This window comes from Triticum dicoccoides, chromosome 1B (assembly GCF_002162155.2).
Source record: "Triticum dicoccoides isolate Atlit2015 ecotype Zavitan chromosome 1B, WEW_v2.0, whole genome shotgun sequence".
NCBI lineage: Eukaryota > Viridiplantae > Streptophyta > Magnoliopsida > Poales > Poaceae > Triticum > Triticum dicoccoides.
Window position 1 is genome coordinate 666,440,266 of NC_041381.1, and position 16,199 is coordinate 666,456,464.

The 16,199-nt window shown below is 45.3% G+C and overlaps 1 protein-coding gene across 5 annotated transcripts; it reads right to left on the reverse strand.

The window, feature by feature from the left end:
- Window positions 1-237: 237 nt before the first annotated feature.
- Window positions 238-8,263, reverse strand: LOC119349511 (3-ketoacyl-CoA synthase 6-like). Of its 5 annotated transcripts, XM_037617553.1 has the most exons (8): window positions 2,689-8,263; window positions 2,413-2,566; window positions 2,133-2,277; window positions 1,601-1,668; window positions 1,371-1,483; window positions 1,130-1,198; window positions 590-988; window positions 238-517 (listed from the first exon to the last, which is right to left on the reverse strand). In XM_037617553.1, exon 1 carries the CDS (start codon window positions 8,115-8,117, stop codon window positions 6,723-6,725), a length of 1,395 nt encoding a protein of 464 aa, XP_037473450.1. In that variant the 5' UTR covers window positions 8,118-8,263; the 3' UTR covers window positions 238-517; window positions 590-988; window positions 1,130-1,198; window positions 1,371-1,483; window positions 1,601-1,668; window positions 2,133-2,277; window positions 2,413-2,566; window positions 2,689-6,722. The 5 variants fall into 5 exon arrangements, with proteins under 5 accessions (XP_037473450.1, XP_037473449.1, XP_037473448.1 ...); XM_037617552.1 differs by having other exon boundaries at window positions 590-706; window positions 2,133-2,566; XM_037617551.1 differs by having other exon boundaries at window positions 590-714; window positions 2,133-2,566.
- Window positions 8,264-16,199: the final 7,936 nt, after the last annotated feature.

Consider the following 16,199-nt stretch of genomic DNA (forward strand, 5'->3'; position numbering starts at 1 on the left):
GGCTAAGAAACCCAATAAACACATGAGACCTGAAGGGAATTTCAGTTTGCAAGAGAGCAGGAGTTGTACACCATAATCCCAGAAGAGTATATCTCAGGACAATAACATCCTTTCTACCAGCAAACGATATAGAAGATGTTATATGCAGCAATCCATGCCACAAAACCATGAGCCTCCAAAACCGTCAACTGGGCATTACAAATTCTCCCGGCAGTCGATTTTGAGTGCACTCAACTCTGACAAAGGAACTCAAGTTTTTCGCCAGCACAAATAGAACAAAAGCACGTCCACCCTAACCGAACTGTTCAGCACAACCAGCAACAAATTAGACTGAAGTTCACTTCAAATTCAAGATGTGGACCGTGTTGTGTTAGGGTGGGGAAACATGGATAGATGAACCATGCTCCAGAACAGATCAACAAGCAAGTTGAGACTGCTCTTAGATCAACCATGGTCCTTGGCCTCTCGTCCAATTGACAGACTGCTGCAGCTACACCATCGTCGATGGCTCCTTGGCCTATGTGATTAAATAAATTAGGAAAGAAAGAGGATCAAATTCTGGTGATGGTTAAGGTGATCTTTATTGTACCATCGCCGGTGAGGGGTCGGCGACGCCAATGCCATGTGCACCTTCCTGGCTAGCATCCTCTCCTCCCTGTCATCTTCGTCCAATAAGCAAGGCTGGGGGGACAACGAGGACGCGGATCTGGTGTCCTGGGAGTGGTTAGCGCAAGATGTGGGAAAGTAAGCTGAGAAATGGGAAATATGCCTTGTCGAGATTTAACTCCATAAACAGGCTGTGTCATAGAATTACACGATCACGTATGATGTAAGGACTCAAGCACATATTGTTACGTTGTCCTGTGCCTAGACTTATTATTTATTCCCTTTGACAATGGACAATCAAAGTAATTTATCAGACGCTCCATTGCGCAAACAACAGTTGGATACAACAAGAGCATCAGTTAGCTTTCCTTCATTAATTAGCCTACATAGACAAATCAAATCTAATTGTCAAGAGAGGTTGCAAGAGAAAGGTCATTCAAGATCTGCACCATATGTGATGGTAAATATGTATATCCACAATGAAATAAGCACTGGACAACAAAACAAGGATGATTTGATATACCTTGCTTTCAGGAATTCAATTTTGACGTCATTTGATGATTGAGCCATGAAAGTAAGGACATATCCAAACCTGAGGTGCATACAGCAAGCAATGAGCTAAATTAGTGCATCTAGTACATATTTGACTCACTCTACACTCTAGGCTTTCATAGCATCACAGTAACCTCAGGTCACTCATGGGAAAAAAACAAATCGAAGACAAGATTTGCATATGGCGAATGGAGGAATGAAGCCATACGTACAAGAGAAATTCTTGCATTCGTGCTACAAACGCCGAAAAGGAAAATCAAACCTCCTCTCTAGAGCCTCTGCCCTGTTAATTTCTTAGACACATAAGCACCACAACGGAAGATTCCTAAGACGGTTATGCAACAAAAAAATGATCTTGTGAGCACCTGCACACTATAAATCATGATATATTTCTTGTTTCTTACTGAGATATAAAAGCAGTGTATTCAGTAACACGATTTACCTGAGAAATCAGGCTTAGTTTTCGATCTTGTGAGCCATTAGTAGGTAGCTCTGCTTTTAGATAAAAATCTAAAAAAGGAGACACATATAGATATATCTCAGGAATGTACACAAAATATGCTCAGTTGCTCATTATACATGAACTCAGGTGCTCAAAAAAGATACATCTAGCCATGCAGATGTTGCTCTTCCTAGTTCTTGATGGTGCACCAAGGCAAAATATCAATATCACTCAACAGTAAACATTTGTACATCCTTCTACACCAAAATCAAAGTGCCACATGCCTATATCATAGGAGACGAAATAATTACATTAATAATACTTAGGTAATCGAAAAGTCTGTACTAATTGATGCTGGTCCTTTATGAAATTTAGACCATATGTCTCAGCAAGCATATTCTCCTAAGAAAGGAGGCAGGTCTAGGCACACCAAAAGTTTCATCTGTGAGAAGCATTTTCACAAACACATGCTGTGCTACTTGTTCTACTAATCAAAGAACACCAACATGCAGAGAGGAGAAAACTCAGCAACCTGCAAGCTTAAGATGAGCAGAAATGGATAGCACATGGACACCCTCTTCCGTCCCTGCACTGCTGCCCCCTTTCTCGTCTAGCTTCGGGCGGCCAGCCACTCCCGTTGCTCCCATGATCCCTGCTGCCAGGTCCATCTTCATCCTCTGCTGCAAGGCCTTGTCATTTCGTCAAACACACACAACATAAAAAACAAATATTATGCAGAAGCATATAGGTAGAAAGGAAAATTAAACTTGGATTGAAAATCCCCTTCCTTTCCATTTGGAATCCGGTCTCACATGAAAAAGCTGACAAACATTCTTATTCTTGTGCTGCCTAATGCCAACAGCTCCGACCAATCTACAACTTAGTGTGTAGATTATGAAAAGAAAACACGGGGAACGATGGGGGCAGAAGGTTGCAACCGATCTGAAGATGAACACCATGCCAACACTGAAAAATCAGTGTAGGAATCAACAGCAGCCCAAACACTATGTGCGTAAGAAGAAGAAAAAAAGGAAGGATGAGCTCAGTTCATCATGGGAAGATAAGGAAAGGAGGAAGAAAGAGCTCACCTGTGTTGCATCTCTCCTCCATGAACGGGCAACCATCCTTGACCTCTCCCCCTCTGCACACAGCCGCCGGGGTGGGCACCCTGCTGCCCTCACTACAGCAACCGCTCTTTCTCGGCCTGCGGCCGATCTGGAATCATGGCGCGTGGCATCGGATGGCGGCGACCCCCGAAGAGGGAGAGCTCGGGAAGGTCGATGGAGAGGGAGGGTGGAGGCCATGGCAGAGGTAATGACGCCAGGGAGGGGGCAGGGAAAATGGGGGCGCTAGAGAGGCGGCGGGGGGCGAGCCACGACCTCCGTCGCGCCACCATGACCACGGCCTCCTCCTCACGCGTCTGTCCCCTGCCACCACGACTCCCTCCGTCCTCGGATGTGATGTCCCTAGCAGTAGCTAGAGAATCACAGGATAGAGATAGAAAATGGCAAAGGGATTGACCGAGAACGAAGGAGCTGGAGCAGCTCACTTCATTCATTGATTCGATGACTAGATCAGTACAAGGGGTTGGGCTTATAAGCACCATACAACTCACACTGCCCTCTGGCCCCACACTTTATACAGTGTACTATGTGTCATATACGCAGGACATGACAATTTCCTCCCCTTGAAATGGAGCTTGTCCTCAAGCTCGATACCCCTTGTACGGCTAGAATTGTGATCAGTGAATGATATGCACCACTCCGGTTCAAGAAGAACGCAGGCACGCAGCCAAATATAAGTGTAGAGGAAAGGATATGAGGCACTCGGGAAACTGCACTGCAAATCTATCCAAGTCAGAAATGTGCAGAAGAAGTGAAGTTGAAGCCACATAATCGTCTCATCCTTCCTGTATACAAACTGCAAGTGCCAACACAGGAGCCAAGTGCAAGCTCGGGTATCTCCAGTGCCCTCACTGCTAAAATCCGCCTGAATGGGAGATCGGACGGCAGAGCGAGAGAGGAACTGTATAATGCCTGGGTCCCAAAGTCTGACAGAGAAATATGAGTGATTCCACTCAACCATCAAAAGGACGATATCAGGATACAATCGGAGCCATCCAAGACACCGCTGCTGAACAGCGTGAGGTAATGGCGACACTATGTTCTTTGCTTGCAGGAGCTTGAAAATTGAACCTGTTGCTTGACAGAGACCAAGTTTGTGCAGCACAAGTTGTTCTTTAGAGTAAGTTGCCTCGGGTAAACAAGGGTTCCAATGCAAGAAACTACATTCAATAGAAAACAAAAGTGTAGTGCTAGATGTCATCCAACCGTCTGGATTCCAAGGCAGAATCAATGAAGCAGTATATTTGCCATGCTGTAAGAAGGATCTCATTCCCTGGACTGAAGGCAAGGAAAATTGTGAGCACTATTTGTCTCTGACCATCCATCAGTTAACCACAACTTGGAGTGAATGACACCAAGTAGCATCGCTCTCAACAATAACTGCAATAGCTGCATACCCGTTGCAATGCTGAGACTAAATGCACTTCCAAGCTCAATGTACTGCACCAAATCATGTCCAAGGAGTTGCAAAGTACCCAGTGAATGCACATGAATTATTTCAGAAGAAAGTCCAGGATCCCACTGGTGTGTAGCAGAATAAGGTACCTTACAAACAGAAGTATCACGGAGTATTTGCAGCACTATACTTCCCAGGTGGCAACCCTTGGCAGCAAGACCTGAGTTAGCAAGATACTGAACCAATTGTGTGCTTTTCCCAGAACCAGTTTTCCCAATTAAGATCATAATCTGGTAGACGAAAGAAGAGTGTCTCTTAACAGCTGAGACCAAATCATAGGAAAAGCCTCCTGCCGTTTCATCACTCAGATAAACAGAATCTTCAGAAGGACTTGTGCACTCCAACTCAACAGGCTCCCCAGGATATAACTCAGTCCAAACTTTCTCAACCTGGTCCTTGGATTTTGCTTGAATGGACTTGACATTGTTAGTGTCCAGTATTCTGCCATATAATCTCTTGTAGTCCTTTATGTATTGAGTAGGATTAAGCTGATGGCAGTGCCATATCCATTCACCATCAAGAGGAACAGCCAAAGCCTCATCCGCATCAGCAGCCTCAGTCTGCTTGGGACGCAGGGGAAGCCAGCAAGTTTTGTACCCTTTGAAGACCGGAAATGGGTGCTTGGGTGGCTTAAGTCGAAATCCGTCGCGGTGGTCGTTGTAGTCGTCGTCGTCATGGCGGACGCCGCGGCGGTCGGGGCAGTCGTCGTCGTTGTGGCGGATGCCACGGCACCCGCGCGGCACCTCATCGCCGCGATGTGCGTACTCCGGTTCGACGTCCTCATCGACGTGCCACTGGAAATGGTTCTTGGGGTCCACCGCCTTCCATGGCGGTGCGTACGGCTGGGGCACGTTGTTGCTTGTGCCGCCGCCGTGGACCTGGACGGGGTCGCGCGCTTACTGGACCGCATCCAGATCCGCGGCGATGGCGTCGACTCGCGCGCGGAGGTCGGTCACCAACGGGTTGAGCTTGGCCTGCAGCGGTGTGAGCTTGACCTCGAGCTTCTCCTCGAGCACGGACCGGCGCTCCTGCACGGAGTCTGCCCCGGTCTGCTGGTTTGCTGGCTCGACTTGGGTGAGACACCCCGTCGAACAGCTGGTGGGCGTGCTGAGTGCATCCGCCTGTGGATCAGGGACGAGCAGCCCTTGTACAGCCATGGCGTCGGCCATAGCCCCCGTCGAGTCCCATGGAGCAGGATGGCCGCCATAAGCGAACCTCGCTGCCCTGTTCGCCGGAGGTGCAGCGTGTTCTTGCGGTACGGGTGATGCCACCTGCTCGTGCTTCACGGCACCCGGGTCCTTGCGGAAGTCGCCGACCCCCGCGCGAAGGCTGGTGCCCTCGCCGCCCCGCATCTTCAATTCGGGGAAGAACTTGTCAAATTTCTCTGATAGAACTCGCTCCAACATTTCTTGCAACGATTTTTGCATCTCTTTCATTCTCTCGAGGACGAACAGAGTTTGGGCACAGGGCTAAATGTGGATCGGATCGAAAACGAAGCTCTGAATACCAATTGTGATGTCCCTAGCAGTAGCTAGAGAATCACAGGATAGAGATAGAAAATGACAAAGGGATTGACTGGAGCAGCTGAGTTCATTCATTAATTCGATGACTAGATCAGTACAAGGGGTTGGGCTTATAAGCACCATACAACTCACACTGCCCTCTGGCCCCACACTTTATACAGTGTACTATGTGTCATATACGCAGGACATGACATCGGATCATGGGGAGGATGCATCTGGAGAGCAGCTAGTGGGCGCCGGCTGGGGGGAGCGGCCGGAGAGGAGGAGACGAGCGGGGAGAGGAGGGGCGGCGTGGGTGAGAGGAGGCGGCTGGCTTGCTTTTTTCTTTTTACCCCTCGTCGGTCTAGGACTCGATACTTTTCTTACGCAGAATTGGGCAAAACGCACGCCGTTTTCTCGACCCCACACATAACGAGGCCCACTTGTCATCCATTCTCAAAGCACTCACAAACGTGAAGAAAACCCGACGACTGACCAATTGCCAGCAGTAAAAAAAGAACACAGTAAAAAAATCGCACGGTCCAACAAGCGTCGCGCGTGCGGAGGCCTCAGAATGGCGGGTTGGGTAGCGTCCTTTATATGTTCGATTGGTCCTTTAGATCAATTTGAGAATTCTCCCCAATTCATCGTTAGGCCCAATAAATTTTGTCATTCTCCACACGAACAATGTACCAAAGTAAAGGTGTTATAACGCCCTATTCGGAATGGTAAACCTATTACTTTATGAGAGGTGGTTCATATTAGTGGTCGCATAATTCCAGGACGAAGAAGCTCCAATAATCCTAAGTCGGCTACATGCTCACAGAAAATATTGGATGATATATAAACCTTTAGTGAGCGAATCTGGCAAGCATACTTGTAATAGTTGTAGCTAACTATAGTGCCTAGCAGTAAGTGCCAGTGGCTGGCCATGTGTACGTGGACTTGTTTTGTGTACGAGTGGAACTGTGTGCGTGTACGATCGAATGGGAATGCGCATGCAAGAGACGAGCCGGCCGGGTTGTGTACGTGCGGCCTGACTAATGCTTGAGCACGTCGGGGACGTCGACGGGGTACCGGTGGACGCAGGAGGCCCATGGCCCGTCGAGCGCCGCCGGCGGGCGAATGCACTCCCAGGCGGCGCTGTTGCACTTGAACCCGGAGCCGAAGCCAATCATCCACACACGGTCGCCCTTGCGCATGCGTCCCTTGGCTTCGATGTAGGCCAGCTCGTACCACAGCGAGCTGCTCGACGTGTTGCCGAAACGGTGCAGCGTCATCCTCGACGCCTCCACCTGCTCGTCCGACAGCCTCAGGCTGCGCTGGAGCTCGTCGATCACCGCGCGCCCGCCCGCGTGGATGCAGAAGTGCTCGAACGCCGTGCGGAAGTCGGGGATGTACGGCCTGATCCTGCTGCTGCCGACCACCTTGCGCGCCACGTAGGACAGCGCGAACAGCAGCTGCTCCGACGCCGGCAGGACCAGGGGCCCTATGGCCGTGATGTTCGCCCTGAGCGCGTCGCCGGCGGTGACCATCAGGTCCTTGGACAGGTTGACCCCGACGTTGCCGCGGTCGTCCTCCTCCTGGTACACGCAGCCGTACGCGCCGTCCTTGGCGCCGGTCAGCGTCCGCACGACGCGCGCGAGCCGGAACCGCGCGTTGCGACTGCTGGTGGACAGGAGCACGGCCGCGCCGCCCATCCGGAACAGGCAGTTGGGCAGGAGCATGGCGCGCTCCTTGCCCATGTAGTAGTTGGGCGTGATGGTCTCCGTGGACACCACCAGCGCGTTGGAGCCCTCGGGCGCGACCTGGAGCAGGTTCCTGGCGAGCCCCACGGAGATGAGCCCGGCGCTGCAGCCCATCCCGGCGAGGTGCACGCTGCGCACGTCCTCGCGGAGCTTGTACCGGCTGACGACCATGTCGGCGAAAGACGGCGTCGGGGCGAAGAGGCTGCAGTTGATGATGAGGATGTCGATGTCCTCCGGGGAGACCTTTGTCTTGGCGAGCAGGTCGTCGATGGCGGAGAAGACGACGAGCTCGGCCTCGGCGCGGGAGGACTGGAGGTCGCGGTCCGGCGGGATGTAGTGCTGCGCGTCGGGGAGGCAGGTCTCCTCCCCGAGACCGGAGCGCTCGAGCAGGCGCACCATGAACCGGACGCTGCGCTCGTCGACGCACGTGCTGGCGTGCTCCTGGAACGCGGCGAACGGGACGCGGGAGCCGGGGTTGGGGCGGAAGCACGCGTAGTCCACCATGTACACGGCGCGCGGCCGGAGCCTGAGGTAGACGGCGGCCACCGCGGCCGGGACGAACGCGGCCAGGAACACGTGCACGGGCCGGAGCCCCGCCGCGGTGAGCATGAGGGGCACCGCCACGATGGGGAGCATGCTGCTCACCAGCAGCCGGTACAACCGCTTGTGCTGGACCGAGGAGCTCATGCGGACAGTGCGTCCTGCTCTGTGTCGTCTGTGTTGGAGGTATGTCGCCTCGCCTCTCGGTGGGAAGCAATTGAGCCAACGGACCAGCGGTTGTGCACACTACAAGAACAAGTACAGTTGCATGCATTCCAAACACATGAATGTTGTCGTCGTGCAGCGAACCTCTTGCGCTAGCTGGTTGTTTGCATTGCGAGTAGATGTGGGCACTCCTCCGTGGCAGTGTCGTGCAGCAACTACCCGGCTACGCCTGCCGCCTTGGAAATGAAGGATTCGGAGCGGCTATCAAGTTAATTATCAACCAAATCATCACTCAATATGTTCTTTCTTTCAAAAAGGCCGAAGACCATATTTTAAGCAGTACTCGGTATAGCAAATCGTTGCCCTATAGAAGGGAACGCCGATGTATAACGCCCATGTTCCGGCCAGATGAAGCCGTGGAACACAAATCTCACACGCTTACCGACGAGGCCGAGGCTAGACAAACTTCAGCGGTCAGAACTGAAGCGGGACAACAAAGACACACAACCACGTTGTCCGCCCCGTAGGACACCGCAACCGAGATAAACACGTAGAAGAAAACGCCAGACTGGATGAACCATTGCTGGAAACACACCATCTTCGAGAGGACTTCTGCACTACTGTAGGAATGCCTAGTAGTGTCGGGATGAAAATGCCCAACAGTAGTGGGCCAGAGTCTCGGGGCGCCCGCCACTGCTAACACGGCACCAGTGGCGGACGCGCGCCGCCACTGGTGGGTCTATTGTAGTGGTGGGCGAAGTTTAGCACCCACCTCAACAACTGTAGCTAGCAATTTCTGCATTTCTCTTCGCCCACCACTGCTATGCGTAGCAGCAGGGACATACACTTCTGGTGCCCGCCACTGATAGTGATCTAGGCCTATATAAGAACTGTTGCCGCAACAACGTTTTTTTCTACCATGGCAACATTTTAATGACCTGGTTGCAACATTTTGCACTTGATCATCACATTGATTACAACATCGATGCAATAATTAAGAGTATTAGTGAAGCAAACATATAGTATAAGAAGTGCATGACAACAAACATGCATGTCTCAACACACAATGAACAATTTCACTTGCCTAATTGCTGGACATCGATGGCCGCAATATGTCTTCGACTCGGTGAATTCATTCTTCATCTGGTTCTGCCTAGCAGTGGAACTTCCCGTCCTCATTTACAACCTTATTGTTGATGATTTGGCCAACATCTTTCAGAGGCGCTCATGCTCTCTTGATAATTCCCCTATGTCCATGTACCTCTCCATCTTCTTGGACCACTTGATGATCTGGCTATGATTTTGCAAATATTGGATTTTCTTCAAAATGTCGTCCATGATGGCCATGTCATAGTAGCTAGACCTTTGGGAGGTTTTTACATTTGGTTCTTGGTAGCAACAAGCGCTAGTGATGAACTTGAATTCTAAATGATGTGCTACCGTTTCTTTGAATTCCTAACACTTGCGTAGAGCATCATTGAGACTCTCCTTCAATATGTTCCAAGACTTTTGAGCGTCTCTCTTCGAGACAAAGAAATAAGCCAAGCCTTGTGTCAGCAATAGTGCGGTTACGATCCAGTGGCAATCCCTACAAAGAAAGTAGAAGAAATCAACATGAATGAGATCATACCACAAGGTCATGTATATGTTTTAGAATAAAGGAGTGAACCTTAATGACTTATTTGTCCAAGTATGGCACCTGATATGTGTCCTTATGCCGATGATACACAATCATGCATCGGAACAGGTAGTCTGTGATGAGGTTCTGGCTTGCTATGGATACCATGTTGTGGCAGTGCATGTAAAAAGGATCAGGTAAGGCAACATTAGCATGCCGAAGTAAGCGATCTAAAGCACGATGAAGTTCCCAAAGCCTCATTAACTACAGGGAGACTGCACCGACATGGTAGATAGCTATGCTCCCCGGCAACGGCGCCAGAAAAAGGTCTTGATAACCCACAAGTATAGGGGATCGCAACAGTTTTTTAGGGTAGAGTATTCAACCCAAATTTATAGATTCGACACAAGGGGAGCCAAAGAAGATATGTAAGTATTAGTAGCTGAGTTGTCAATTCAACCACACCTAAAGATTAATTATCTGCAGCAAGATGATCAGTATCACATTAATATGATAGTTTTGATGGCAATGGTAACAGTAGTAGTAACAGTAAAAGTGATAGCAATGATTTTGTCGCAGTTGTGACAGTAGCAATAACAGTAGTAACTTAGGAAGAACAATATGTGAAAAACTCGCAGGCATTGGATCGGTGAATTCGCTGGATGATATTCATGATATAACAGTCATAACCTAGGGCGATACAAAACTAGCTCCAGTTCATAAATATAATGGAGGCATATATTCCGTAAATAGTCATACGTGCTTATGGAAAGAACTTGCATGACATCTTTTTTCCTACCCTCCCGTTGCAGCGGGGTCCATAAGGAAACTAAGGGATATTAAGGCCTCCTTTTAATAGATAACTAGAACAAAGCATTAACCCATAGTGAATACATGAACTCCTCAAACTACGGTCATCACCGGAAAGTATCCCGAATACTGTCACTCTGGGGTTACGGATCATAAACGTAATAGGTGACTATAACTTGCAAAATCGGATCTAGAACATAGATATAATGGTGAAAACATAAAATCATGGCACTCACGTCCTAGTGACAAGCATTAAGCATAGCAAAGTCATAGCAACATCAATCTCAGGACATAATGGATACTAGGGATCAAGTCCTAACAAAACTAACTGGATTACATGATGAATCTCATCCAACTCCCTCACCGACCAGTGAGCCTACGAAGGAATTACTCATTCCCGGTGGGGAGCATCATGGAATTGGTGATGGAGAAGGGTTGGTGATGACGAAGATCGAAGATTCCCCTCTCTGAAGCCCCAAACGGACTCCAGATATGACATCCCGATGAAGAACAGGAGGTGGCGGCGGCTCCATCTCGTGAAAGGCGACAATTCTTCTTCCTTAATTTTTTCTTCGAAAATAGGATTTTATAGCATCGAAGATAGGGTCAGCGGGGCCATCAGGTGGGCACAACCCACCTGGGCACGCCAGGAGGGGGGTGGCACCCTGGTGGGTTGTGCTCACCCAGGGCCCCCCCTCCGGTGGTTCTTGACTCAAATATTTTTCTTTTATTCCATAAAAAATCTCCAAAAAGTTTCATTCCATTCCGAGAACTTTTATTTCTGCACAAAAACAACACCATGGTAGTTCTGCAAAAAACAGCGTCAGTCCGGGTTAGTTTCATTCAAAACATGCAAATTAGAGTCCAAAACAAGAGCGAAAGCATTAGGAAAAGTAGATACGATGGAGACATTTCTGTTATTTCATTGAATTTGCACCCGTGACTATGGATGGGAATAAATTTCCTTATGTGGGGAGTAATAAAAATTCTATGCTTGTAGGTCATGAAAAGAATGCTTTGTGTGATAGATATATTGTTGATTTATTCATGATGCTACTGAAATTATTATGAGAGGGGAAGGTATGATTATATATATTTCAACAACATCAAGTTTCCTATCTATGTGTTGAAAATTTTGAAGTTACAATTGTTTTGCCTTCTTATGCTAGTTAATTCTTGCTCAAATAAATTGTTTGCATTCAAAATTGCTATGCATAGGAAGTTGGTTAGGCTTAAATATGTTTGCTACATGATTCGTGATGCTCCCATTATGTCTCAGTTCTCTACTTTTATGTGAGGATCATAAAAATTATCAATGTCTAGCTAAAAGGCTTTAACGAAAAGCACTTGTTGGGAGGCAGCCCAATATTTATCCTTACTATTTTTGTTTGTTCACATGATTAAGCTACTGTAATAACCATGTTTTGTTTCTTTTATTTCAGTAAAGTGCCAAGTAAAGCCTTCAGGATGATTTAGATGATTGTTGAATTGATGCTATGCAGAATAGAAATGTTTCCACCCAGTGCTTGAATTTTATTTCTGTACTCGAATGTTAGAAATTGCTGAAATTTTTACACAGTATTGGTATATAATTTTTTTACGTTCTCTTAATTTTTGAAAATAATAGAGTCGGAGAAGTATAGCTAATAATTCATTGTTTACAAACTGTTCTGATTATGACAGATTCTATTTTTATTGCTTACCTAGCCTATTTTAGTGTTTTCATACCTTATATTGTGAGATATAAATTATGGAAATGATAGAGTACAGTAGAATTATGTTGGAACAATTATGAATTTGTCTTCATGGTACCAAAGTGAATTATTTATTTTTATTATACTGACCCATGTCATGGAGTTCAATTAAGTTTTATGTGATTGAAGCTTTCAAGTTTTGTGTGAGATATCGATATGAGGAGAATAAGGACTGGCAAGAACCTAAAGCTTGGGAATGCCCAAGGCACCCCAAGGTAAAATTCAAGGAAGACTCAAGCGTCTAAGCGTGGGGATCCCCCAGAAGGTATCTCCTCTTTCATCTTCAATATTATTAGTAACCTCACTCGGAACTATATTTTTATTCATCACCTGATATGTGTTTTTCTCGGAGCATCATTTTATTATATTTGGCTTTGCTTTCTATTATTAAAAATAATGTTTTATGCCTTTTATTTCAATAGAAGTGTCGAATATAGCCTTTACCACGCTCAGATCGCAAGTTTATGAGTTGATGTTTGAAAACATAAAGGTTTTTGTTATGTCCTGAATATTCTTGAATAGTCAGGACATGATTAATTATTGAAATTTTTACACAGTAAGAATGCATGAGTTCCATGTATGGATTTTTTGAGTTAAATCAGTATGGATTTTTATTCATCCTTTACAGTATGTTCTCTCTAGACAGATTATTATTATATTACATTGTTTTCATATGTTTACTTGTTTAATATTTGTGTTAGTGGATAGGAGTATTAAATATGTAGAGGCAATATTTAAATATAATTTAGTAATTTGCTACTATGTATAATATTAAGGTTTTGGCTTTATTTATACTAACATATCTCACGAGTTCTTGCTAAGTTTTGTGTGGATGGAGTTTTTAAGACTTAGGGGACACTCTGATATGAGATGAATTTTTAATGAGAGACAAGAGTTCAAGTTTGGCGATGCCCAAGGGTCCCCAAGTTAATATTCCAAGCAGTCTCAAGTATCTAAGCTCGGGGTTGCCCCGGTAAGCATCCCACCTTTCTTCATCATCAACTATCAATTAGTTTTGGTTGAGCCTAAGTTTTTATTTGTTCACGTGATATGTGCTATTATTGGAGTGTCCTTTTATTCTTGTTTTGCTTGCTCTTTGATATAATCTTTAGATCATTTTTTTTAATTTGGAGGGAGTCCTTACATAACTACTTAATTGTTAACTACTCTTTGATCTTCACTTATATATTTTGGAGTAGCTTGTCATTTACTCTTGTGCATCACTTGTACCCTAAGAGTAAAATTTTGAATGAATTGAATATCATAAATTAAAAAAATTACATATGTTTCACATGCTTGTCCCATGGGGAGTAATGACTTCACATATAAGAAGTATAATTGGTAAAATTAATTGGAAGTTAGCAAACATAACATTGGTCATTGATGCAATTCATGAAACAATAGTAAAGGAAGAGAGATTCACATATAAATATACTATCTTGGTCATATTCTATGATTGTGAGCCCCCATTAATTATTTTCAATATTCGTCAAGTAGTTGATGTTGGACAAGGAAGACAAAGTGATGGGTTATGTTTGCTTATATTCACATAGATGTTATATTGTCATGGATCCTCTAACATGTGGTCCTTGCTCATAATCATTTGCTAGCCAAAATTTTGTACTAAGTAGAGATACTAATTGTGCATCCAAAAACCCTTAAACCTAGTTTCTTGTCATGAGAGTTCACCATATGTACCTTTGGGTTGAGTAAGATCCTTCAAGTAAGTTATCATCGGTGCAAAGCAATAAAAAATTCTCCTAAATATGTATGATCTTTTATTGTAAGGGAAGATAAGTTCTGTACGAACTTTTGATGGCAACTCAATAAAAGCGACAGACTACATAATAAAGGTTGCTATCATAAGGGGCAATATGAACTAACGTTCCTTTACATTAAGTGTTTGCACATCCAAATAAAATGCGCATGATAACCTCTGCTTCCCACTGTGAAGGGCCTATCTTGTAATATTTATTCTTTACTTTTATGCAAGATTCAATAGTATTCACTCTCATTCCGACCTCAACTATTCTCCACTTGGAAAGCATCATGTGGTAGGGAATGATCCAGGCTCATATATCCAGTTGAATATAGGTAATCATTAGTTATTATTGTTGACATTATCCCTAGGGTAAATAAGTTGGGAGGTGAAACATTAAACCCCCATCCTCCTTTGTGTTTGATTGAAGTGGTTTGTTATAAAAATATGCTTTGAGTGTCAGCAATCATAAAGACTATATGATAGTTGAGTATGTGGAGTTTGCTAAAACAAAAGCTCTTACATAGACCCTTCCTGGAAATATGATGAATTGTAATTGCTTCGATGACTTAGAACATAGTTTGTTAGTTTTCAAGAAAGTTTATGGTCTATACTTTAAAAATATGAATAACTTGCTACTTGATCATGAGAAGTTTTATGAGAAATGAGCTACTATTTATGATATATAATGATGCTAGAAGAAGTGATTCATATTATCATTGATCAAACTTATGCACTATTCTAGCATTCACACTTCAGAAATTATTTCATTTATCTTTTACCTACTTGTGGATGAACAGGAATTAAGCTTGGGGATGCTGATAAGTCTCCAACATATCTACAGTTTACGAAGTATCTATTCCATATTTACCTAAGTTCTACATGGTTTTGGTGCACTTTTATATTATCTTTATGGAATAACCTATTAACTTAGTGCCCAGTGTCAGTTCCTTTTTTTATCTATTTCTATTTTCGCGGAAAAACCATACCAAATGCTATAAAAATTTACGGTGAATTTTTTGGAACATAAGAGACCCTCAAAGCTTCAAGAAAGGACCGGAAGACCCATGAGAACTCCACAAGCTCACACGGCCTGCCCTCCCCCCTTCGGAGTGCCATGCAAGCTTGTTGGCCCCTCGTAACTCCTACTGGCATGAAACCAATGCTGAAAATTCTTATAAATACAGAAACCCCTGAAAGTTAACCTAGATGAGTTTTTCCTCCACTCCAAGCATGTGTTCCGAAGTTATATCATTTGAAACTCCGTTTCGATACCCTGTCGGATGGGGGAAGTCATCATCGGAGGCTATCTTCATCACCCCCACACCTTCCATGTTGAGGCAAGAGTAGTTCACCCCCGGGGCTGGCGGTATGGACCAGTAGTTATGTGTTTGATTTCTCTCTCTCTCTTGATCTTGCAAAGGAATGATCTTGATGTACCATGAGATTTGTTAATATAGTGGAATGATATGGTGTTCTTCCCTCTCTATCTTTGTTGTGATGACTTGAGTGTTGATCTTGGAGATTTCATTATTATCAGATTGAATATTTTGGATTTGAGATCACTTGATGTATGTCTTGCATGTGGATACCCATGGTGAAAAAGGGGTATTCCGTTGAGTCCTTGATATATGTTTTGGTAATCAGCTTGGGGATTCCTGATACGTCTCCAACGTATCTATAATTATTGATTGTTCCATGCTATTATAGTATCAATCTTGGATGTTTATTATGCAATTATATATCATTTTCTGGGACTAACCTATTAACCTACTGCCCAGTGTCAGTTATTGTTTTTCGCTTGTTTTTGGCTTTTCAGGAAATCAGACCCAAACGGAGTCCAAATGCTACGAATTTTTTTGAGGATTTTTTCTAGACCAGAAGGGACCTTAGAAGCTTGAGGAGAAGACTTGCGGATCTAGGAGGGAGCGACAAGCCTGTCGGGCGCGTCCCCCAGGCTTGTGGGCCCCTCGTGGCATCTCTTGACCTAATTCCACTTCTATAAATTCCCAAATATTCCCAATACATCATAGAGCCACCCGAAACACTTTTTCCTGCCGCCGCAAGCCTCTGTTCCTTCGAGATCCCCTCTGGAGGCCTTCTCTGATACTTTGTCAGAGGGG